The 26,289-nt window shown below is 42.3% G+C and overlaps 1 protein-coding gene and 1 pseudogene across 1 annotated transcript in view; one reads left to right on the top strand and one right to left on the bottom strand.

Annotated features, from left to right (window-relative positions):
* Window positions 1–25,720, bottom strand: part of LOC122699352 (adhesion G protein-coupled receptor E2-like) — a 34,993-nt gene extending 9,273 nt beyond the window's left edge. Inside the window, exons 1-14 of the mRNA XM_043911183.1 lie at window positions 25,617–25,720; window positions 22,470–22,523; window positions 21,817–21,936; window positions 18,770–18,907; window positions 17,301–17,354; window positions 16,877–17,011; window positions 14,428–14,474; window positions 14,260–14,337; window positions 13,666–13,843; window positions 8,218–8,325; window positions 7,810–8,030; window positions 7,445–7,624; window positions 1,633–1,830; window positions 1,129–1,364 (exon numbers count right to left, since the gene is read on the bottom strand). Coding sequence (XP_043767118.1) covers window positions 1,129–1,364; window positions 1,633–1,830; window positions 7,445–7,624; window positions 7,810–8,030; window positions 8,218–8,325; window positions 13,666–13,843; window positions 14,260–14,337; window positions 14,428–14,474; window positions 16,877–17,011; window positions 17,301–17,354; window positions 18,770–18,907; window positions 21,817–21,936; window positions 22,470–22,523; window positions 25,617–25,683 — 1,814 coding nt within the window. The 5' untranslated portion in view covers window positions 25,684–25,720. The remainder of the gene's footprint in view (window positions 1–1,128; window positions 1,365–1,632; window positions 1,831–7,444; window positions 7,625–7,809; window positions 8,031–8,217; window positions 8,326–13,665; window positions 13,844–14,259; window positions 14,338–14,427; window positions 14,475–16,876; window positions 17,012–17,300; window positions 17,355–18,769; window positions 18,908–21,816; window positions 21,937–22,469; window positions 22,524–25,616) is intronic.
* On the top strand, window positions 9,701–10,714 carry LOC122699356 (annotated as a pseudogene).
* Window positions 25,721–26,289: the final 569 nt, after the last annotated feature.

Raw genomic sequence — 26,289 nt, 5'->3', positions numbered from 1 at the left:
GCAACTTACAAAGAATTAATCTCCAAAATATATAAGCAGTTCATGCAGCTCAGTACCAGAAAAATGAACAACTCAATCAAAAAGTAGGCCAAAGAACTAAACAGACATTTCTCCATAGAAGACATACAGATGGCTAACAAACACATGAAAAGATGCTCAACATCTCATTATTAGAGAAATGCAAATCAAACCACTATGAGGTATGATTTCACCCTGGTCAGAATGGCCATTATCAAAAAGTCTGCAAACAATAAATGCTGGAGAGTGTGTAGAGAAAAGTGAACACTTTTACACTGTTGGTGGGAATGCAAACTGGTACAACCATTAAGGAGAACAGTGTGGAGGTTCCTTTAAAACTGGGAATAGACCTGTCATATGACCCAGCAATCCCACTGTTGGGTATACTCCCCAAGGGAACCAGAATTGAAAGAGACTCATATACCCCAATGTTCACTGCAGCATTATTTACAATTGCCCAGACATGGAAGCAACTTAGATGTCCACCAGCAGATGAATAGATAAGGAAGGTGTGGTACATATACAGAGTGGAATATCACTCAGCTGTAAAAAGAAACTCATTTGAGTCAATTCTAGTGAGGTGGATGAAACTGGAGCCTATTATACAGAGTGAAGTAAGTCAGAAAGAGAAAGACAAATACTGTGTATTAATGCCTAAATATGAAATTTAGAAAGATGGTAATGAAGATCTTATATGCAGGGCAGCAAAAGAGACAGAGGTGTAAAGAATAGATTTTTTTGGACCCTGCAGGAGAAGGGGACAGTGGGATGACTTGAAAGAATAGCATTGAAATGTGTATATTACTACATGTAAAATAGATGACCAGTGCAAGTTTGATGCAAACAGCAAGGCACACAAAGCCGATGCTCTGGTACAACCCAGAGGGATAGGGTGGGGAGGGATGAAGCAGGGGTGTTAAGGATGGGGGTACACATGTATATCTGTGGCTGATTCAGGTTGATGTATGGCAAAGCCACCACAATATTGTAAAGTAATTATCCTTAAATTAAAATGAATAAATTAAGAAAGATAAAATGAAAGTGCTATGTTGGTTCTATGATAGCCATAGTCATGCATGAGAAGTTAGGATGGTGGGAATTTGCTTTCACCGTTTGGGTGTTCCATAAAGATGAGGCCTGGATGCAGAAGAAATGGCCACAATCACAGCCGGGACTCCGTAGCCCACTGGAAACGTGAACTTCTTCATGAACCTGTTGACACTGGAGTAGTTGACCACCGTCAGGTTGCGGGCAGTGAGGAAGAGCTGCAGACCCTCCAGCAGCATCCAGGTGAAGGAGGCCAGGTAGAGATAGTGTAAGGCACCCGCGATGATGGTACACAGCACCTGGAGGAAGAGGAAGATGTCACCAGGATGGTTTGTCAGGATGGAGCATGGCCCCAGGGCTTCTATGACTTGCCACTGGGGATAACTCTGATGTAAATGAATGAATTATCAATTGAATGTTTGCTTTCTAATTATGTCAGTCCATGTGAATTGGCTACTTATCCATCTAACATTACCTGGAATCCCATATTATTAAGGAGTCCAATGCAGTATGGCCCCGTGAACTCAGCATCCCTGGGGCAGGGGTATTCTGGGACAGTATATGTACCTTGCTCTCAGTTCTGTCGATGGCTGTCAGGAAGAGCAGGTGGGCCAGGAAGAGGCAGAGTGAGAGTTGCAAGTGGAGCGAGGTGCTGGTGTTCTGGATGGCTTTGCACAGCAGGAAGGTGAGGGCCGCCAGGAGGAGGCACAGCAGAGAAAGGCTCAGTCCCACGTAGGTGATCACAGTCAGTGTGGGATCCTCCTCCTGGGACCCAGAAGAGAGAAGATCAATCATGCTTTCCTACTGTGGGGTAATGACCCTTCCGCCAATTTTATTTTTAGACATAGAGAAATCAGGAATGGAGGTGCTGAGTAGATTATGTTATGGATATGTTTATGGATATGTTATGTTTATTTTATGTTTATGCATAACTTTCTCCCGGTTCAGAAATTTAGAAATTCATGGGATCTGAATGATAAAATCTGTGCATGGAAGGACTGAGGAATAAGAGAGTCCTAATGAAGACCATTAGGAGTTACCCCAACTCCGAGACCAGGGGCGGCAGCCGAGAGGAGCACCCCCACGTCCAAGGAGCAGTGGCTGCATGGGCGCAGGAGGGCCGAGAGGAGCTACTGCACATTCAAGGTCAGGAGGGGCGGCCGTGAGGAGATACCCCTCGTCCAAGGTAAGAGAAACCCAAATAAGACAGTAGGTGTTGTGAGAGGGCATCTGAGGGAAGACACACTGAAACCATAATCACAGAAAACTAGCCAATCTGATCACACGGGCCACAGCTTGTCTAACTCAATGAAACTAAGCCATGCCGTGTGGGGCCACCCAAGATGGGCGGGTCATGGTGAAGAGGTCTGACAGAACGTGGTCCACTGGTGAAGGGAATGGCAAACCACTTCAGTATTCTTGCCTTGAGAACCCCATGAACAGTATGAGAAGGCAAAAAGATAGGACACTGAAAGATGAACACACCAGATCGGTATGTGCCCAATATGCTACTGGAGACCAGTGGAGAAATAACTCCAGAAAGAATGAAGGGATGAAGACAAAGCAAAAACAATACCCAGTTGTGGATGTGACTGGTGACAGAAGCAAGGTCCGATGCTGTAAAGAGTAATATTGCATAGGAACCTGGAATGTTAGGTCCAAGAATCAAGGCAAATTAGAAGTGGTCAAACAGGAGATGGCAAGAGTGAACGTTGCATTCTAGGAATCAGTGAACTAAGAAGGACTGGAACAGGTGAATTTAAAGCAGATGACCATTATATCTACTACTGTGGGCAGGAATCCCTTAGAAGAAATGGAGTAGCCATCATGGTCAACAAAAGAGTCCAAAATGCAGCACTTGGAGGTAATCTCAAAAATGACAGAATGATCTCTGTTCGTTTCCAAGGCAAACCATTCAATATCACGGTAATCCAAGTTTACGCCCCAACCAGTAATGCTGAAGAAGCTGAAGATGAAAGGTTCTATGAAGACCTACAAGACCTTTTAGAACTAACACTCAAAAAAGATGTCCTTTTCATTATAGAGGACTGGAATGTAAAACTAGGAAGTCAGGAAACACCTGGAGTAACAGGAAAATTTGGTCTTGAAGTACAGAATGAAGCAGGGCAAAGGCTAATAGAGTTTTCCCAAGAGAACACACTGGTCATAGCAAACACCCTCTTCCAACAACACAAGAGAAGACTCTACACATGGGCATCACCTGATGGTCAACACTGAAATCAGATTGATTATATTCTTTGCAGCCAAAGATAGAGAAGCTCTATACAGTCAGCAAAAACAAGACTGGGAGCTGACTGTGGCTCAGATCATGAACTCCTTATTGCAAAATTCAGACTTAAATTGAAGAAAGTAGGGAAAACCACTAGACCATTCATGTATGGCCTATATTCAATCCGTTATGATTATACATAGATGAGGAGACAGTAGAAACAGTGGCAGACTTTATTTTTTGGGGGCTCCAAAGTCACTGAAGATGGTGACTGAAGCCATGAAATTAAAAGACTCTTACTCCTTGGAAGGAAAGTTATGACCAACCTAGATAGCATATTTAAAAGCAGAGACATTACTTTGCCAACAAAGGTCCGTCTAGTCAAGGCTTTGGATTTTCCAGTAGTCATGTATGGATGTGAGAGTTGGATTGTGAAGAAAGCTGAGTGCCAAAAAATTGATGCTTTTGAACTGTGGTGTTGGAGAAGACTCTTGAGAGTCCCTTGGACTGCAAGGAGATCCAACCAGTCCATTCTAAAGGAGATCAGTCCTGGGTGTTCATTGGAAGGACGGATGCTGAAGCTGAAATTCCAATACTTTGGCCACTTCATGTGAAGAGTTGACTCATTGGAAAAGACCCTGATGCTGGGAGGGATTGGGGGCAGGAGGAGAAAGGGATGACAGAGGATGAGATGGCTGGATGGCATCACTGACTCGATGGACATGAGTTTGAGTAAACTCTGGGAGTTGGTGATGGACAGGGAGGCCTGGTGTGCTGCGATTCATGGGGTCGCAGAGTCGGACACGACTGAGTGATTCAAGTGAACTGAACTGAACTGATGATTATACAGTGGAAGTGAGAAATAGATTTAAGGGACTAGATCTGATAGACAGAGTGCTTGATGAACTATGGACAGAGGTTTGTGACATTGTACAGGAAACAGGGATTAAGACTATCCCCATGGAAAAGAAATGCAAAAAAGCAAAATGGCTGTCTGAAGAGGTCTTACAAATTGCTGTGAAAAGAAGAGAAGTGAAAAGCAAAGGAGATTTGAATGCAGAGTTCCAAAGAATAACAAGGAGAGATTTAAAAAAAACAAAAAACAAAACAAACCTTCCTCAGTGATTAATGCAAAGAAATATAGGAAAACAACAGAATGGGAAAGACTAGAGATCTCTTCAAGAAAATTACAGACCCCAAGGCAACATTTCATGCAAAGATGGGCGCAATAAAGGACGGAAATGATATGGACCTAAGAGAAGCAGAAGATCTTAAGAAGAGGTGGCAAGAATACACAGAAGAACTGTACAAAAAAGATCTTCACAACCCAGATAATCACAATGGTATAATCACTCACCTGAGCCAAACATCCTGCAATGTGAAGTCAAGTGGGCCTTAGAAACATCACTACGAAAAATGCTAGTGAAGGTTATGGAATTCCAGTGGAGCTATTTCAAATCCTGAAAGATGATGCTGTGAAAGTATTGCACTTAATATGCCAGCAAATTTGGAAAACTCTGCAGTGGCCACAGGACTGGAAAATGTCAGTTTTCAATCCAACCCCAAAGAAAGGCAATCCCAAAGAATGCTCAAACTACCACACAATTGCACTCATCTCACAAGCTAGTGTGAGATTCTCCAAGCCAGGCTTCAGCTGTTCAAGCTGATTTTAGATGTTCAAGGTGGTTTTAGAAAAGGCAGAGGAACCAGAGATCAAATTGCCAACATCCACTGGATCATTGAAAAAGCAAGAGATTTCCAGAAAAACATCTATTTCTGCTTTATTGACTATGCCAAAACCTTTGACTGTGTGGATCACAATAAAGTGTGGAATAATTTTTAAAGATGGGAATTCCAGACTATCTGACCTGTCTCTTGAGAAACCTGTATGCACGTCAGGAAGCAACAGTTAGAACTGGACATGGAACAACTTACTGGTTCCAAATAGGAAAAGGAGTACATTAAGGCTGTATACTGTCACCCTGCTTATTTACTTATATGAGGAGTACATCAAGAGAAATGTTGGGCTGGAGTACATCAAGAGAAAGAAGCAGAAGCTGGATTCAAGATTGTTGGGAGAAATATCGATAACCTCAGATATGCAGATGTCACCACCCTTATGGTAGAAGGTGAAGAGGAACTAAAAAGCCTCTTGATGAAAGTGAAAGAGGAGAGTGAAAAAGTTGGCTTAAAGCCCAGCATTCAGAAAACTAAGATCATGGCATCTGGTCCCATCACTTCATGGCTAATAGACGGGGAAACAGTGGAAACAGTGTCAGACTTTATTTTTCTGGGCTCCAAAATCACTGCAGATGGTGATTTCAGCCATAAAATTAAAAGACACTTACTCCTTGGAAGGAAAGTTATGACCAACCTGGATAGCATATTAAAAAGCAGAGACATTACTTTTCCAACAAAGGTCTGTCTAGTCAAGGCTATGGTTTTTCCAGTAGTCATGTATGGATGTGAGACTTGGACTGTGAAGAATGCTGAGCGCCGAAGAATTGATGCTTTTGAACTGTGGTGTTGGAGAAGACTCTTGAGAGTCCCTTGGACTGCAAGAAGATCCAACCAGTCCATCCTAAAGGAGATCAGTCCTGTGTGTTCATTGGAAGGACTGATGTTGAAGCTGAAACTCCAATACTTTGGCCACCTCATGTGAAGAGTTGACTCACTGGAAAAGACCCTGATGCTGGGAAGGTTTGGGGGCAGGAGGAGAAGGGGACGACAGAGAATGAGATGGCTGGATGGCATCACCGACTCATTGGACATGGTTTTCGGTGGACTCCGAGAGTTAGCAATGGACAGAGAGGCCTGGCGTGCTGTGGTTCATGGGGTCTGAAGGAGTCGGACACGACTGAGCAACTGAACTGAACTGAACTGGTGAATACCAAGCCCTGATTCTCACAAGGGTTTATTTCCCGCTAGACTTTTGAGCATGACTAAGCTTCCCAGTTACCACAATAGGTCCACAGAGGTGAGAAGCTACATTTTGAGCACCATCGTCCATCCCCATAATGTAGTGATGTATGACAAAGTCTCTACCCATTGTCATGATGTCCAGGTATCAACTCCCAACTCTGAATTCTGCACAGTTTATCCCTGTACTATTTCTTCATGATGGCCACTAATCCTTACAGATTTAGAACTAAATTCTTGGGTAAAAGAGAAACACTGCTATACTTGGATGTTGGCTGTAGCTTAAAATTGATAATGTCTGCCTCTTTTTTGGTGTGCATGTGTTCTCAGTCACTCAGGTGTGTCTGACTCTTTGTGACCTCAAGGACTGTAACCCGTGAAGCACCTCTGTCCCTGGAATTTTCCAGGCAAAAATAGAGGACTGGGTTGCTATTTCCTTCTCCAGGGGGTCTTCCCAACCCAGGCATTGAACCTTAGTCTCCTGCCTCTTCTGAATTGGCAAGTGGATTCTTTACTACCGAGCCACCTGGGAAGCTCGCCTCTTTTTGGAAATCATCCTAAATACCTGAGGACAAGGAAAAAATATCTGCCAATTTCCTTTTAGTATAAGTCTGGGTGAAGAGAGAGAGGGAATAAGAAAGAGGGAGGTGCACAAAGGATGAAGAAAATAAATGTTAAAACATGCAAATTAGGTGCTTCTTGATAAAAAGCAATTGAGTATGATAGCACTAAATTTATTTTTGCAGCATGTTTCTACATATGATTTTGTTTAGGAATGAAATGTTTAAAAATAAATAACCAGCCCTCCAGATGATTCTGACACACTTTAACTTTTGAGACTATTTGGCTTATTGCATAAAACTAATTTTTGTACTGTATTAAAGTTCCCAAGAGAGGTCCACATGGGAAGAAATGCAGGTAGCCCCTAAGAGCTAAACATGGACACCTGCTGACAGATGGGAAGTCAAGGAGACCTCAGTCCTACTATCACAAGGAACTGATTGTGGCAAAAATTAGAGGGTTAGAGGAGGACAGCAAACCTCAGATCAGAATGCAGTCTAGGCTGACAGAATGACTCAGCCTTGGAAGAACCTGAGCAGACATCCCCGCTATACCATGCCAGATCACTGACCTGCGATAACTGGGAGACAGTACTTTTTTCAGGTTTTACATGTGTGAGGATTTGTTCCACATCAAGATATTGAATGTAGCCCCTCTGAGGGGTGTCACCTGCTCATTGTAGTAGGCCATGAGGACAGCAAAGCTGCTGAAGTGGGTGCATTGGCAGGTGGTGCTGTCGTCTCGGCTGTCCATCGTCCTGCAGCCTCTGGTTGCCCAGTGGCCACTTCCATTCTGGCCCTGCTCCCAGAAGACACAGTGCACCTTCCCCTTTGTTTCAGGGGTCCTTGACTGTAGAAACAGGAAGTAGGTTTGAGCTGGTGGTTCTGTTGCTTAGAAATGCTGACCCAAATCTAGCTCATGATGGACTTTCCTTGGGATATGATGCACCCGTGATGGACATCCCTGAAGCACAAAGGCTGTGCCCAGGACTAAGGTCTTTCTCACAACCACAGCTTCATCCCCCCAGGACTCACATGTTTGAAGACAAATTTGACTGGAGAACTGAGGTTCTGTGTGTTACTGTTGCTGATGAAAACGGATATGACATCTGACAGCAGGATAGGGGGCGTTTCTTGCAGCAATTCCCTGTGTGTCTCGTGTGGAACTGCCTGTTCCTCAGTATCCACGATCAGGGAGACTTTATCCAGCAACTTTTCAATCCCAGGCATGGAGACAAGGCCCACCACCATGGGACCTGCAGGACAAGGGCAAGGTTGATATCTTGGGGTATCCAACGTGACTCATCCTTTAATGAACTATGTCCCTGTGGCCCCACCATTACCCATAGTTTCCTTTAAAGTATACATTTCTGTTTATTGCACCTTTGATTATCGCATCTCACTTTGAATCCCTAGGGACCTGTACCCTGCCATAACCATTACCTGAGTCATTAGATTCATGCACTGTATCCCAGATCAGTATCATCTTTATGTTATTCTGAATCAAGGTGACATTCTTATCTTCTTTATCCAGTGCCTCCAGTGACATTTCTAAGAGTTGTGAGGGTTATAGAAGGGAGTTAGATTAGTAATTGTGCCTATCATGGTACACATACTACCATTATTTGCATGCATAAAAATAAATATTTTAATATATTATGTGCTGTGTGCTGCCCTTATTTGGTCAATCATGTCCAAATCTTTGCAATTCCAGGGGTTGCAAGCTCCTCTGTCCATGGGGATTCTCCAGACAGAATACTGGAGTGGGATACCATGCCCTCCTCTAGGAGATCTTCCCAACCCAGGGATTGAGCCCAGGTATCCTGCATTGTAAACTTTGGATTAATATTGGAACCTTTACTGTTGATCCACCAGGGAAACTCAATAATACTAGTCTTGGTAGCCCAACCCTTCTCCAAAGGATCTTCCTGATGCAGGAATCAAACCAGGGTCTCCTGTATTGCAGGAAGATTCTTTACCAGCTGAGCTAGCAGAGAAGCCCCTTAATATATCACATAAATATGTACTTTATATATATTACATAATGTATATTATATGGTTTTCCATGGTAGATCAGAAAATAATGATATATTTTTATCATTGATTTACATGCTATCTAAATATGCTGTCAAAATATCTAAATCATATGACATATCATATGGTTTATATGTATAATCATTTATGTGATTATGCAATCATATGTGCAATATTTATGTGATTGCATAATCACATAAATGATCATATATCATTTTATCAATGATATATAAATAACAATTTTATAATAATGTATATTATAAATAATGATATTATTATTATAAGCAATATCATTTGGTACACATAATAGTGGTATATGCATATATCATTTAAATTTACAGAGGATTGTAAGAGAATATAAGAGCAATTATTCAACAACATGAAGTGCAACCTAAATAAAATGGAGAAATTCCTAGAGACACAAAATACAAAAAGTTGACTTAAGAAAATGGAATATCAGAGCAATCCATTAACAGATAAGTAGATTGAATCAGTATCCAAAACTTTCCAAAATGAAAAGACCAGAACAGATGGCTTCTACAGTGAATGCTCCCAGGCATTCTGGAAGAATTAACACTAATCCCTTGTAAACTTTTCTATAGAATAGAAGAGAAATAGCTCTACCTAAATAGTTCTATGAGACCATCATTATCCCAAGAACAAAACAAGATAATGCAGCATAGCAATCCCAATAAACCAATGTCAATTTGAACATAGATACACAAATAGTCAACAAGATACAAGGAAAAATTTTATCCAAGGAAACTCAAGACTTGTATATTGAACACTGCAAAAGACTGTTGAAAGAAATTAGAAACTCTAAATAAATCATAAGACATCCTGTGTCGGGTGCTCTAGGTGCCGCGCCGAGACCCTCTGCACCCGTGCGAACATGGCACTGCAAGCGGTGCGGAGCGTGCGGGCCGCGGTCGGCAGCCTGTGCGCCATCTCGGCACCCAGCGCGCCCTGCTCGCCGGGGCCATGGGGACTGCGGGCAGGTGCCGTCCGGGCACTGCGCACCGGCCCTGCTCTGCTGTCGGTGCGGAAATTCACAGAAAGACACGAATGGGTAACAACAGAAAACGGTGTTGGAACAGTGGGAATCAGCAATTTTGCACAGGAAGCTTTGGGAGATGTTGTTTACTGTAGTCTGCCTGAAGTTGGGACAAAGTTGAACAAACAATAGGAATTTGGTGCTTTGGAAAGTGTGAAAGCTGCTAGTGAACTCTATTCCCCTCTATCAGGAGAAGTAACTGAAATTAATACAGCTCTAGCAGAAAATCCAGGACTTGTCAACAAGTCTTGTTATGAAGATGGTTGGCTGATCAAGATGACATTCAGTAACCCTTCAGAACTAGGTGAACTAATGAGTGAAGAAGTATATGAAAAATACATAAAATCTATTGAGAAATGAAAATGGAACCCCTAAATAAACTACTTTGAAACAACTTAATCTAGCATAGTTGTCTTAAATTAGTGGTGGATAGATATTTAAAAAGCAACTTTTAGCAAAAGAAACTACTTGTAACAATGTTTCCTGAAGTAAATACCCCTTAACTTTCTAATGCCTTCAGATAAACACTGTGTATCTTTTCCACAGCATCCTGTGATTTTTAGGCTAGGCTCCAGTTATAACATTCAGAATTCCTGAAATTATCTCTGATAAAACTAATTATAAAAATTATGTAATTCAAGGATAACATGGTTATCTTATACCTTATATGACATTGTAACTTGCTTACAGCTATCCTTGGATTTGGGTCAAAATGATCTTCCCACTAGAAATAACTGCCAGTGGAGAAGAGTTTGTTAGTTGTATAGTGTCCAGTGAAGAATATTACTGTCTTAATTTTGCAATATACTGTGTTTGCTGGTGCTATTTTTATACAGTGAAGCAACAGCCTTGCAGGAGAATAAACAATTAAAAAAAAAAAAAAAAGACATCCTGTGTCCATGGATAAGAACCATCCTATTAAGATCTCTATAGTCCCCAAAATGATCTATGGATTCAATGCAATCTGTATCAAAATTCTGACATCATCAAATTAATTTTCAGCAGAAATGGAAAGCTCATCCTAAAATCCATAATGGATTGCAAGTGGCCTGGATAAACAAAGCAGTCTTAAAGGTGAAAAACAAATTTGGAGGCATTACAATTTCTGATTTCAAAACTTACTGCCAACCTACAGTATTCAAAATGGTGCCAAAAGATTATATGGACTTCATCAAAATGGAAATATCTATTCATTAAAGTGAAAAGACAACAAAAATGTGAAAAGGTAATTTACAGAATGGGAGAATATATTTGAAAAGACATATCTCATAGGATCTAAATTAAGATCTATGAAGACCTCTTACAGCTTAACAACCAAATGTAAAAAATTGAAATTGAAAAGAAAGAAAAATACTCAAGTAGATGTTTCTCCAATAAAATATCGCCAAATTCAACAATGACATGAACAGATGTTCAACATCTTAGTCACTAGGGAAATGCAGATAGAACCATGATGAGATATCACTGGACACACACTAGAATGGCTACAAGAAAAAGAAAGCAAAATGGAAGTACTGTGTTGCTGAGGATGAGGAAATTGGAACCCTCACACATTGCTGTTGATAATGTAAAATGAAGATATAGCCACTTTGGAAAACTAGTTTGGTGGTTCCTCAAAAAGTTGAAAATAGAACTACCACATCACCAAGCAATTTTACACCCTATTATGTGCCCAAACGAACTTTATTCAACAGTTATTCAAACCAAAACTTGTGCTACAGGGACTTCGCGGGGGGTACAGTGCTTCCAAAACTCCGTGCTTCCAATGCAAGAGACACAGTTTTGGTCTCTGGTCAAGGAATTAAGATCCTACTTCCCATATGCTGTGAGGTGCAGGCAGAAACGAAACACCACATTCATAGTAGCATTGTTCACAAGAGTCAAAAGGTGGCAGCCAGCCAAATGTCCATCAATGGATGAATGGATAAACAAAAGGAGGTACATCCATGTACAATACATTATTATTCAGCCATAAAAGAATGAAATACTGATACATGCTACAACATGGATAAACCTTGGAAACATTATGCTAGGTGAGAGAAGCTAGACATTCAGGTCATATACTTTTAATTCTATTTATACAAAATTTCCAGCAGGGCAAATTCATAGAGACAGAAAACAAATCAGTGGTTGCCAGGGACCAGGGGAACAGAGGATTGAGGACTGTTTGTTCAGTGGCTACAGTTTTTACTTTTGGAGAGGTGAAGTTATTTTATTATTTTTTTTAATTTATTTTATTTTATTTTTTTTGAAGTTATTTTATAAATAGAGGTGATGATCACAACCTTATGATGAACTGAATGCTACTAGATTTTACACTTTGATTAAAATTGTGAACCTTAGTGTCGGTCAGTGGAGGAATGGGATGAAAAGATGTGGTGATTAAGTAGAATAGAATATTAATCTACCACAGCAAAGAATGAAATTCTGCCATTTGCAACATTGTAGATGGACCTAGAGAGTATTATGCTGAGTGAAATAAGCCAGATAGAGAAAGACAAACACTGTATATAATTTCTATGTGAAATATAAAAATAATATAAACCAAGATATGCAAAACAGAAACAGATTCATTGATATTGAAAAGAAACTAGTGGTTACCAAAAGGAAGATGGTAGGGTGGAAGGGCAAGTTAGAGTTATGGGATTAATAAATGCAAACCGCTATGTTTAAAATAAATAGATAAGCAACAGGGATATATTGTTTAGAATAAGGAATATAGCCATTGTCCTGTAAGAACTTGTAATGGAGTGTATTCTGTAAAAATACCAAATTACTATGCTATACTCCTGAAACTACTATAAATAAAAATAAAAATTTAAAAATAAATAAATAATTGTGCTAAGCAAAACAAATACTCAATTGAAACAGATCATACCTACATGACAGATAACATGAGAAAATTATGTTATTCCAAATTAAAACATTTCCCTTTTGTAACCATTTGTATTTTGTCTTAAACTTTTCATTAGCATTATTTTTATGCTCATAATTTATTTACAATGAAAGTGTATATTATATATAATTTTATTCATTTATGTTTTTCTTATTGAGGTATAATTGACAGTATAGTGACTCCATACTTGAATATATTGCAAAATGATCACCACAAAAGCTAGCTAAAATCTGTCATCATACCGAGTTCCAAATTTTTCTGTGGTAAGTCCTTTTAAGATGTACTATCATAGCAATTTAAAATACACAGTACAGTACTATTAACTATAGTTACCATGTTGTACATTCCCATTATTTACTTTTAACTGGAAGCTTATACCTTTTGACTTCTTTGCACCATTTTCTGTACTGCTATCCTCGTCTCTGGCAATCACCAATCTGTTCTCTATGTTGATGACCTTGGTGTTTGTATTGTTTTTTGAAAGTGTTAGTGGCTCAGTCATGTCTGACTCTGCAACCCATGGACTGTAGACTGTGAGGCTCCTCCATCCATGGGATTCTCCAGACGACAGTACTGGAGTGGATTGCCATTCCCTTCTCCAGGGGATCTTCCTGACTCAGTGATTGAGCCCAGGTCTCCTGCATTGCAGGCTGACTCTACCATCTGAACCACTGCCTACATTGCCTACCATTGCCTACTCTACAACCTGAACCTGAAGCCAGGGTATTTGTCTTCCTCTGTCTTATTGTTTTGCTTAGCACAATAATTTATTTATTTTTTAAAATTTGTTTTTATTTATGAGATCAACATGAAATACAACCCTGGTCACTGGGCTCTAGTGAGGTTGGAAAAGGAATGAACCAGGAATGAGCAGAGCAGGAGCCTGAAGGCTGTTCCACGTAATTACCTGTGCCTGAAGGTGAACTGAAGTGCAGTGACTCATTGTCCAGGGACCTGCTCAGTCCTCTCAAGACAGTTTCCAGGCCAGTGAGCAGGTTAGAGGCCACAAGGTGCTGCTCTGAGCTGGGCAGGGTTTCCAGGTCCCGGGGGGCCTCCAGCATTTCATCCACCCCCTGTATGAGGTTCTGCAGAGATAAGGACACAGAGCCAGTAGCTCACACACCTGAGAGGTTGTATGGAGACATTACCCACTCACTCACAGAGAACAGAGCTTGGAAACTGTTTGAGTGATAAAGGCAGGGCCAGGTGGGATCCTTTGGGTGGTCTTTGCCCCTGGAATCCAGCCATTCAGAGGTCAAACGTGTACATGAATGCCAAGGATGACATAAACCCAATATTCAGGGGCTGCAAGATTAAAGGTTTTTAGAAGGTGCACGTGGGAGTCTAACAGTGACTACACATGTCCACACTTCCCACCCACCCTGGGAGAGGCAGGGCCTAAGAGCAGTGCACCCTTATGTTGAGGTATCTCCTCCCAGACCAGATTTTCCCACAGCACCTGTGGGAAGCCTCCACCTGCCTCCCTGGGTCCTATCCTTACCTGGATAGTGTCCTGGACAGGGACTGATTCCATGTTTTCACGAAGATTCTGGACTCTGTCGAAGAAGCAGGAGAGCGTCTGGGAGGAGGAATATGAGGAAGTTAGAACTTGGGGGAGATAGGTGGGCTATATGGAGGGTTTTCACGTGTTGTCTGCTGGGCCACTCACCGAGCTGTTGATACTTGAGGGTGCAGTCCAGGTGTGGATGGAGATCTCTGCAGGGAACAGTACAATGGATCATTAGGGGTGAGAGCATTTGTGTGTGTGTATGTGTTGTGAGTAGGATCTGGGGTCAGGTCAGGCCAGGTACCATCCCAGACATTAATCCTTGGATATTTGGTTACTCAGAGTAACCGTTTGAGAAGAACCATGAACATAAGAATGAATCAAAAAGAAGGAACAGAATGCTTGATCCTGTATATTCCAAGTAGGGAACCAAAGACTTTATGGCTTCAGAGGACTCATGACATCATGATGAGTCAGGGCAGCCATCTAGTCCCTCCAGATAAGGGTCCTCATCTCTGGACCTAAGGGTTTCCTTTCTAAGGCCTCAGACCCAGGTGGAGGGTCTGTAGTAAGACAGAATAAGATGTAGGAGGGATGCACAACTGAGGGATTCAAGTTCAACCTCTAACTGGGCATTGAGACATCTTCCTGCCTTCTTAGACAGTGGCAGTCACTGGAGACCTGTCTTAAAGGTTGATGAGATGAGATGGAATTGAGTGCAGGATAGTGGAAATGGGGTGTGAGGAGGGGAGGATATGAGGGTTGGGAATTCCTCAACCTGACAAGTGTGCTCCTAGGAAGGAGCTGGGACTAGAAGCCTGATCTCTTCCCCATGTTCAGCAGTTTACAAATCTTCATGAGACACACATACAAATGCATGAAGGAAACTCTGGGAATACGTCTAGAGTGACAGAAAGACTAAATGTCAGTCAAAGACCTTCCTTGATGACAAAATCTGATAAAATCTACTTTTATAAACAATATTAAGTAACCCATGGATACTTGGAAAACAAGATAATTTAAAACATGAAAAACAAGAAGAAAGAAAGAAAAAAACTCATATGGCCATTACACAGATCCCTGGAAATTTCTTCAAATTTTTTTTCTCATCATATTGCACATATTAGGGATACTTTTCTTTAGTAGCAATAAATGTCCATCAAAAACTTTTATCAGTAGACAAGGACTATTTCTTGTAAAAACCATATAATTCTCCCCTACTTTTTAGTATTGTGGTAAAATTCATAAAACATAAAATTTACCATCTTATTAACTTTTTAAGCAATGTAACTTCCCTCAAGATCTTATATTGTTGAAAATAAGCTCTAAGTTTTAGATCTGAATCTTGGTTCTATGACCCTACTAAATGTGTGACTTTGGATACATAACTTAAGCTCTTTGGGCCCAAATATGATTATTGAAAAATAGATTCTGCCCTGAAAAAGTAAAACTCCGAGAATAAAATATGATAGTTGGGCAAACTGGGAGAAGGTGGGGAAAAAAAATCTAAGTGTGCTAGCATCCTGGGTCTGCTGTGAGGATTGATGTGGGAAACCACAATGGTCAATGAGGAGGAGTTCCTGGTGAGCTTGAGATAGTGAGAGAGCCTGAGCTTCCTCCTGGGAGTTTCTTTCCTTCTGTTGGTTCATTCATTTCCTGCCTTTCTTTTTGCCATAAAAATAACAATAGTGTAACATTATGAATGACGATAATAGGTCTCACATGTTGACAATTTTCTCTGCACTAAGGTCCGTCTAGTCAAGGTTATGGTTTTTCCAGTAGTCATGTATTGATGTGAGAGTTGGACTATAAAGAAAGTTGAGTGCAGAATTGATGCTTTTGAACTGTGGTGTTGGAGAAGACTCTTGAGTCCCTTGGACTGTGAGGAGATCCAACCAGTCCATCCTAAAGGAGATCAGTCCTGGGTGTTCATTGGAAGGACTGATGTTGAAGCTGAAACTCCAATACTTTGGCCACCTGATGTGAAGAACTGACTCATTGGAAAAGACCCTGATTCTGGGAAAGACTGAGGGTAGGAAGAGAAGGGGATGACAGAGGATGAGGTGGTTGGATGGCATCACTGACTCAGTGGACATGGGTTTGGGTGGACTTTGGGAGTTGGTGATGGACAGGGAGGCCTGGTGTGCTGCGGTTCATGGGGTCACAAAGAGTTGGACACAACTGAGTGACTGAACGGAACTGAACTGAAACTTTAGCTTTTCTTCACTAAGGTAAATATTAAATCTAAGTTCATTCATATGGGATAGGTATGATGACTACTTCTGGTTTACAGACAAGCAAATAATGCACAGAGAGGAAAAACAACTTCCTAAGTGTCAAAGAGCCTGTGTCCGAGCTACACTTTGCACCAGGTAGCCCAGCTCTGCTATGTCGGCTCTCAGCCCTCTCCCAACTAATCATGAAAACAAGATTACCCACTCCCCTCATACTTTCCTGTGCTGTCACTTCTATGTTATGCTTGTTAAAATACTTCTGTGCTGCTTGCATGGCTGAGGGCTCTGGAGATCCCATTGTGTCCTCCCACAATCTCTATATACCATCCCCCAGCATATGCCACCCGCAAGTTAATGCCACCCCCAAGCCTCTGTACCATCACAAGTCTCTGAGTGGCTGGTGATGATTTCCCCAGTTGAAGACGTGAATCCTGGAATGCAGCGACAGGTGTTGGCATCAATACATTTGGAGTTTGGAGGGCACCACTGAGCACAACGTGTTGTGATAGAGGCTGTGCGGATGAAGATCATGGTCAGAAGACCCAAGAAACCGAGAAACTCAGCTGCATGCTAGAGACCCGATAAGTAGAGGAGGGGAGGAAAATGTTGAATGGCTGCCATCTGAAGTGAAAGGCCTCAGAAAACTCTGGACATAGTGGGGAAGAGTGACAGCTGTTAGTATCCTTAGAGGATACTTTTGCAGAATAAACCTCCTTTCCCCATTTTATTGGTGAGAGGACCCAGACCATGGCAAACACTCTCCAGCTTATGTCACCAATGGAGCTGGGGGCAGAGACTCACTTTTAAGCTTCTGGGCTGTAGTGTTCATTGTCTCCAGCAGTAGTAGTTCGAGTTCTGCGGCAGAAAGACAGAGATGACAAAGAGGGGAGAGTTGAGCTCTAATTGCAACCACTATCCCCATGGCCTTTGCCTTCTTATTGGATGGCTCTGGCTCTATAGCCCATCACTCTCAGCAACATTCCTGAGGCTCCTGTACTTTACTTGGAATCAAGAAATCAACACATTCTCTCCATTTCTCAGGCCTCTCGAGGGATCAGTCACTGATAGACACAGCCCCTGTGGAACCTCATGTACTATACGTTTGTAGAAAGAATAGTGCTCTCCCATCCATGTTAGCTCATACTCTAGCTCCATGAAGCTGGTCCAAGACCCATCCCTGAGTCAGGACCCACAATAAGCTTTCAGGAAGGGGTGAGGAGTATAAAGATGATGCCAGACAGGCCAGAGGCTCCTGGACATTGGGGACCAGACTGGGGGTACAACGGGGGTCTACTTCCAGCCATGCAGGCTTGGTGCTGTGAGGATCCATTTCCTGTACCCCTGCAAGGCATTTTCCAAACTGAAATGAAATGATAAGACTCATCATCTGAGTGAGGCCAGCTTTGTGTGAGGGCTGGGTGGCTGAAGAAGGAAGCAGGTGGTGATGGATGAGGAGTTGCTGGTGTTTCTGTCTTCTTGGCCCTGGGCATCCAATGAAGGATGCAAACTTGTGGGCTCCTTCTGCACAAGGCTCAAGTGGTCTGAGTCAATGTGGGGCCTTTGTCGACCTCCTAAGTAGAGAGTCGGGCTAGGACAATGAAGCCCAGTGACACTCTCCCTTTCCATCTGTGCCAGACGGGAGCCACTTTGAGTATATGTGGTGTGGTTCATGTCACCCACCCATTCTGACATAACATCCTCCCAGGTCCCAGGCATTTGAGTTTCCCATAGGCTCGTTAATCGAAATTATTGGTTAGGGGCATGGTGGATACTTGCATAGTGAAACAGACAAAGGCTGAGTAGCCAAGGAACTGGGTAAGGTTATCCAGGGGCAGGGCTGGCTGGGGAAGACGGGACCACGCTTGAATATACCCCTTCCAACATTTCTAGACAGAGTTCTCAGGTCCATCATTTCAGGAGAGTCTGAAAGGACCCCTAGCTTGCCCAAACCTGTATGGGATCCAGGTGAGAAAGGTCTCATCTTGGCAATTAATGATGGAGAATACAGATAGTGCCCTGGGACTCCTTGCACTGGATGTCAACTCCTGAAATGTCTTGAATACCACTCCTCTCTTTACTTTAATAAGATAAGATGCCAAGTGTCAAGGGGGCATCAAGTATTGCAGAAATGACACTCTGTGTGAGGTTCTGACCCTTGGGGTTTGGAGAGAGAGGGGATACCAGTAGGTGCTAAGAACAGACCTCTGTGGCCTGGAATAAGTGGCCAAACTTAATGAATGAGGAAATGAAAGAAATGGGTTCCTTCTTACCAGACATTTTCTTAGTACACTCATTCTCAAATTCTTTTTGAGGAAGAGTTCTGATTCCTCTGCATCGGAGTGTGCTGTTCTCACAGTCTACGTATATTTCATAGGACATGTTCCATGATGATCCACACTTGTTGATGTCTGGAACACAACAGGACAAAAGGTCACCTCTCAAAGTTATGAATTCCATTGTGAATTCACATGGCCCTCAGCTCCGTCCTAATCTTGACACAAGGACTGAACTGACTCAGCTCCTCATTAGCTCTTGTAGGGTTAGGCTGAACGAGCACCAGTTGCTCCCGAAAGCTGGCTTAGTGTTCTGCTCATCCCTGCTCTCTGACTGGATCTGCACGTACCTTGATTAAAACACTCTGCTGTGTCATATGGGGACTGGAAGGAGGTCTGCATCCCCACTGCAGGCCTTTTGGGGTGGACAGAAAAAATGACTTGGTTCCAGACCATTCTCTTTGTTGCTGTTTGCATCATCAGAGACATGCATGTGAGCTCCAGTCATTCCCAACTGTGAGTGACAGTGATACTGAAGGCTTCCCACGATGCTGAGGAAATGGAGGCAGTCATGGCTGGAGGATTGTCCAGAGTGATATCCATCATTTACAGCGGAGGTTAGGGCTAGGTGATCAGGCTCCTACCCATTGATCCCCTCCACCTCCACTTTAGTCATAGCAGCCCTAGTACACCCCACAATCTTTATCAGGCACTCCCCCAGCTCTCAATGTTAAGACTTCTCGAGATGCCCCAGGATGTCTCTAGGGGAGATTTGCTCTCTCCACTTCTGTAGAAATCCCATTTTATCAGAGCCTGTTATGCATGGGAAAGAGGAAGCAGCTCACAGCTGAGTCACTGCAGGTGTTCTCTGGCATCTTACCTCTCCCTGTCCCTAAATTTAGGAGGGAAGTTGCCCATGAGCCAGGTCCCCTTGGAATAGGTCAGGGAACCATAGAGCAAGTTCTGGACACCAATGCTAAGAACAACAGCAACTTAGTAAAAATGCAGGAATAGAATGTTTGGCCCTTGCACGTGTATGAGATCCTTCCAGTCAGGGGCCAAAGATGTTTAGGGCCTGGAAGGACTCACAGGGTTATGATCAGTCAGGGTAGACAAATGGTCTTTCCCAGGTCAGAGTTTCTCATCTAGACTATTGACGTTCCCTTCTAAGGCCCCAGGTCCAGGCTGTGGGTAGTATTAACATAAGGATATGAATGGAAGGGGGAGGGAAGCACAGCTGAAGAATTCTTGTTCAGCCCCTATCTGATCACTGAGATTTCCTCCTCTCAGATGACGGCAATAGCTGGAGACCCATATTAAAGGCTGAGGGATAGGAAAGTGTGGAGTGGGTGCATGTGGGAATGAGTCCTGGAAGGGGAAGACATGAGGATGGGAGATTCCTCAACCTGACTAGTGTGGTCCAAGGAAGGAGCTGAAATCCAGTTACAACAACAGCCAGATTTCTTTTCCACATTTAAGAGTCTGCATATCTCCCTGAGACAGAATATGCAAGTGCACAAAGGAATCTTTTGTATATTTCCAGGGTCAAGCAAGGGCTGTGCAGTAATCACAGCATCTTTTCCTTTCTTTGATAAAATTTACTTTCTCCCAAATTTTAAATAATACATGGATACATAGAAAACAGAGAAAAAGTAAAAAAAAAAAAGGAGGGGGGATTACCCAGAAGTCTAATATCCTAGAATATTGTAGGGTTTTTAAAATTTTTACTCCTTGTTTCAAATATGCTAGGAATAATTTATTTTATTACCAATAACTCAGACTATTTTGAGTAGATGAAGAGTATTTCTTGATGAAAAATCATATAATTTTCTTTCCTCTCATTTTAAAAAAATTGCAGCAAAATGCCCATAACAAAAGTTTTCATCTTAACTTTATGTTTAATAATTTCCTTTTGTGGTTCTATTTTGTTGAAGACTAAAAACTCCTTGACTTTAGATATGGTCTGTTTCTACTACTTTATATAACTTTGGACATCACTCAATCTCTTTGAGCCTGAATTTGCTAATTACAAAAATCAGGCTACCTTGAAATCATAAAATTCATAGAAAAAACCATAATGTATAAGCTCCTTGACATTGGTCTTGGCAGTAACTTTTTTTTTTTTTTTGGATTTGACAGCAAAAACAAAGCAACAAAAGCAGACTAGAGAGGTGGGACTCCATCAAACTACACAGCTCTGTACAGCAAAATGAGGTGAAATCACTCAGTCGTGTCCCACCCCATGGACTATACAACCCATGGAAATCTCCAGGCCAGAATACTGGAGTGGGTAGCTGTTCCCCACCCAAGGATCGAATCCAGGTCTCCCACATTGCAGGCAGATTCTTTACCAGCTGAGTCACAAGGGAAGCCCGATAATTTTGGAGTGGGTAGCCTATCCCTTCTCCAGAGGATCTTCCCAACCCAGGAATTGAACCAGGGCCTCTTGATTTGCAGGCAGATTCTTTACCAACTGAGCTAACAGGGAAGACTGTATAGCAAAGGAATCTATCAAAAAAAATGAAAAGAAAATCTACAACCTCAGATAATATTTACAAATCATACATAAATAAGGGGTTAATATCCAAAATATATAAAGAACTCATATGACTCAATAGCAAAAAAAGAACCAAAGTGATTAAGTAAAAAATGGGTAGATGACCTGAGTAGACATTTTTCCAAAGAAGACTACCAAATGGCCCACAGGTACATGAAAAGGTGTTCAGCATCACCAATCATCAATGAAAAGGAAATCAAAACCAGAATCAGATATCACCTCACACTTGTTAGAATAACTTTATCAAAAAGACAAGAAAGAACAAGAGTTAGTGATGATGTAGAGGAAAGGACTTTTTTCCATTTTTGTGTCAATTAAATTTGCAGCCCCTCTGGGACTGCCCACTTCCTTCATGCTTTCTTGAAGTGTCTCCTTTCTTATTCTCAACAAAGTGCTTCTGAGCTGCCTTCAGAGCTGAATGCTATAGATGTACCACAACCTCTCCCCAAATCTGTCTGAGCATTTCCACCACCCCAAGGCTCTGTACCATGGCAACTCTTCAAGGGGCTGGTGAAGCTGTCCTCAGATGCAGAACTGAATCCGGGAATGCAGGGGCAGGCATCGGTGTTGACGCATGGAGGGTTTGGAGGGCACCACCAAGCACAGGCTGTGAGGGAAGAAGCAGTGGGGATGGAGACTCAGTCAGAAGGTCAAGGAGGAACAAAGCCCGCTTCAAACTGATGGTCTAGTAGGAGAGGAAGGGAAGGAACGGATGGGATGGCTTCCATTGGAAGTTATTGTTGTTTAGTCACTAAGTCGTGTCTGATGATTTGTGACCCCATGGACTTTAGCCCACCAGGCTCCAGGGGATTCTCCAGGCAAGAATGCTGGAGTGAGTTGCCATTTTCCTCCTCCAGGGGATCTTCATGATCCAGGAACTAAACCTGTGTCTCTTGCATTGGCAGGCACATTCTTTACCACTGAGTCACCTGGAAAGCCCTCTCTTGGAATAGGAAGAGACAAAAACTTCTGAGCATGTTGGAGTGGGGAGGAATAGCTTCTCTTACATTCAGAAAACTGTGTCTGAACCTTACATTCAGGGTAAGCCTACTTTCTTCTTCCTTTGTTGGTAAGAGGACACAGACCCCAGCAGGTGCTCCACAGCTTATGTCACTAATGGGGCTGGCTGAGCAGACTTACGTTTCATGTTCAAGGATGTGGATTCCGATGGCAAAAACAGCAGAATCAAGAATCCTGGGGCAGAGAAACAGAAAGATGACTGAGTAGAGTCACACTCAATTTCACCCCCTGTCCCCATAGCCTTTGCTTCCTGTGGATGTGCTTCTGGGCCCTGTATCCTTCAGCTTTCCAGTGGCTTCTCATATTCTCTGCTACTGTACTCAGAATTGAGACCTCAGCCTTTCACCTCCAAGTCTTGGATCTCCCTGAGGAGTCAGTCAGCAATGGACACAGTCCTCATGGAGAATCAGGTGCTACAGGTAAAGGACAGGCAATACATATACTGACAGCTGATGTCAGCAACACATCTTTGAAACTCCAACCTCTTCCAGTGGAAGTGTTAAATTGTGGAGGAGAAAATTCTTTAGATTGGTGCACCTAGGTTCTTTGTTCTCTGACAATGGCAGAAATCTGCTCTGAAGATTTCTCTTTCAGGATCTCTCTTCACATTTAACATACCTGACACAGATGAGTTTGGGTAGTAGAAGTGAAACAGCCCTGAGTTGGCACCCTAGCTCACAATTACATCAGAAGGGCATGGAGCCCTGGAATCAGGAGACAGGGAGTTTAGAGCATGTGAGAAGTAAGAACTAAGGCAACTTCTAAGGTAGAAGAACTAAGGTAGACTCACTATCACCTCATTAAATGGCCTCTCCACATATAGCACCAATAAATTCTATGAAACTGAAAGAGTTAGTGGCTCAGTCATGTCTGACTCTTTGTTATCCCAAGGACTTTAGCCCACCAGGTGACTCTTCTGTCCATGGAATTCTCCAGGCAAGAATACTGGAGTAGGTAGCCATTCCTTTCTCCAGGGGATCTTCCCCACCCAGGGATCAAATCTGGGTCTCCTGCATTTCAGCAGATTCTTTACCATCTGAGCCACAAGAGAAGTCCAATGACTTCTATGGTTCCTTCCAAGTGAACTCCTGGTCCTGCTATAGTGTATCAAGAGCACAGCCTTTTTTCTTGATCTGCCAGTTTGGTCTGAGAAAATGAGTTACTGATCAAGTTTTCTGTTATGAAAAGAACCCTTATATGTGGAATCTAAACAGAAATAATACAAATTAACTTACTTGCAAAACAGAAAGAGTCTCATAGACATGGAGAATGAACTTATGGTTGCCAGGGGGGAAGAATGGAGGGAAGGGATAGTTAGGGAGCTGGGGATGGACCTGTACACACGGCTATATTTAAAATGTATAATTAACAAGGACTTACTGCACAGCACAGGGAACTCTGCTCAATGTTATGTGGCAATCTGCATGGGAGGGAGTTTGGGGGAGAATGGATACATGTGCATGCATGGCCGAGTCCCTTCAGTGTTCACCTGAAGCTATCACAACATTATGAACTGGACATGAGTGTGTGTTAATTGCTCAGTCATGTCTTACTCTTTGCAACCCCATGGACTGAAGCCTGCCAGGCTTCTTTGTCCATGAAATTCTCCAGACAAAGCTACAGGAGTGGGTTGCCATTCCCTTCTCTAGGGGATCTTCTTGACCCAGGGATCGAATCCACATCTCATTATGTCTCCTGCATTGGTAGGCAGGTTCTTTACCATCTGTGCTACCTGGGAAGCCCCTAATTGGTTACACTCCAATACAAAATAAAAGTTTAAAAAAAATGAATAAAAAAGAAAATAACTATGGGTGCAAAGATAAAATTTACTCTTATAGGCAATATATGGACCATGTATTAGAGTCTGTCATCTTATCCATGTGAGCCAGTGAACACTATGAATATTTTTTATGATCTGCACAGAATTTTCCCCAAATGTGCCCAGCATTAAGAAAGTCATGTTCCACATGTCAGAAGATAAGAACTATGGCCATTCTCATAAACACCAGGAAACAATTTATAAACAATGAGGACAACATATAAGGAACACTTGACTTACTAGGTAACAGGTATTATTCTAAACAGTGAAGACAATAAAGATTCATCAGAATTAAGCTGACCTTTCTGATACTGTTTTTTCACCAATTCACTATTGAAAGTGTTAGTTGCTCAGTTGTGTCTCATTCTTTGCCTCCCCACAGGCTGCAGCCCATTAGGCTCCTCTGTCCATGGAATTTTCCAGGCAAGAATACTGGAGTGGTTTCCTTCAAATCATTCCATCCCACATAAAGCCTATAGACTAAGTAATGGTGTTTTTCTTATGCCATTAGAACTTTCAAATAGGTTGGTTTTCTACTCTTCTGAAACAGAAAAAGAAAGTTTATCAGGCTTGTCTCAGCCATAGTACCCATATATTTTGTCAGACACTAGTCTAGATGCTGCTGTGGAGTTTTGTTTTGCTTTTTAAAAATGAGATTAACATTTAAATCAGGGCTTCCCAGGTCACTTAGTGGTAAAGAATCCGCCTGCCTAGCAGGAGATGCAGGCTCAATCCCTGGGCTGGGAAGATCCCCTGGAGAAGAAATTAGCAACTTGCTCCAGTATTTTTGTCTGGGAAATCCCATGTACAGAGAAGCCTGGTGGATTACAGCCCATCGGGTCCCAAAGAATCTGAGACGACTTTGCAACTAAACATGCATGCACACTCCCATTTAAATCAATAGACTTTGAGTAAAGCAGATTACTCTCCATTATATATGTGATCCTTTTTCATACAGTTGAAAACCTTAGAGTAGAAAGACTGACCTCACTGAGGAAGAGAGAATTCTTCCAGAATTGCATTTGGACTTGAGAAGCAGCGTTAGGTCTTCCCAGGGTTTCCAGCCTGCCTCCCTGTCCTGTAGATTCTGAACTTTCCAACCTCCACAGTCCCATGAACCAGTTCCTTCAATAAATCCCTTTCTCTTTCCTTCTCTATAAACAGTCCAGTGAATTCTGTTTCTCAGGAAAACCTGGACTAATACAGGTGGCAAAATGAGAAATCTTTAAGTCCTCAATTTGCCTCAAAGTAAGTTTCACCAGTTTTCTCCTTTGGAACTTAGTATCAATGTGCTAATATCCTTAAAATTTCTACTTGTCTATCCCTTATAGAGATAGTAGGAAAGAAGTTAAATATCAAGGATGAAAGAAAGAAGAGAATATTCACAGACTGGATAGAGTCCCCAAACAGCTTTATTTGTCTATACCCCATGTTATAATTCTACACACCTGGAAGCAACCTTAGATAGCCGTTTTTCATGATGTAGAGACCAGCAAGCCCAGCCACGGAAGACATCTGATCTTGGTCTGTGTGTGTTGAAAAGGCTTCTTGTTTTAAGTGTCACTTGCACTTTGAAGAAGCTGACTGAGGAAAATGCTGATCTGGATTCTTTCTTCCCTTTTAATCTGCCCTATGGTTAACTTTGGGGACTTCCCTGGTGGCTCAGAGGTTACAGCATCTGCCTGGAATGTGGGAGACCCCAGTTCGATCCATGAGTTGGGAAGATCCCCTGGAGAAGGAAATGGCAACCCACTTGAGTTAACTTCTTAGAAACTGAAGTTCTATTTTTAAACTATGTGCATGGTATTTATACTGAATTGGTATTTGGGCTTCCCTTGTGGTTCAGCGACTGAACTGAGCGACTGAACTGAACTGAACTGACTGTGGTTCAGCTGGTAAAGAATCTGCCTGCAATGTAGGAGACCCCGGTTCGATTCTTGGGTTGGGAATCCCACTGGAGAAGGGAAAGGCTACCTACTCCAGTTTTCTGGCCTGGAGAATTCCATGAACTGCATAGTCCATGGGGTCGCAAAGAGTGGGACACGACTGAGCAACTTTCACATAGTATTTGTACTGAAATACTCACTGAAGGTGGTTTTTGAAACTTTTTGGTATCAGTTC

This window comes from Cervus elaphus, chromosome 9 (genome assembly GCF_910594005.1).
Source record: "Cervus elaphus chromosome 9, mCerEla1.1, whole genome shotgun sequence".
Lineage (NCBI taxonomy): Eukaryota > Metazoa > Chordata > Mammalia > Artiodactyla > Cervidae > Cervus > Cervus elaphus.
This window is presented reverse-complemented; position numbering and strand designations above follow the sequence as displayed.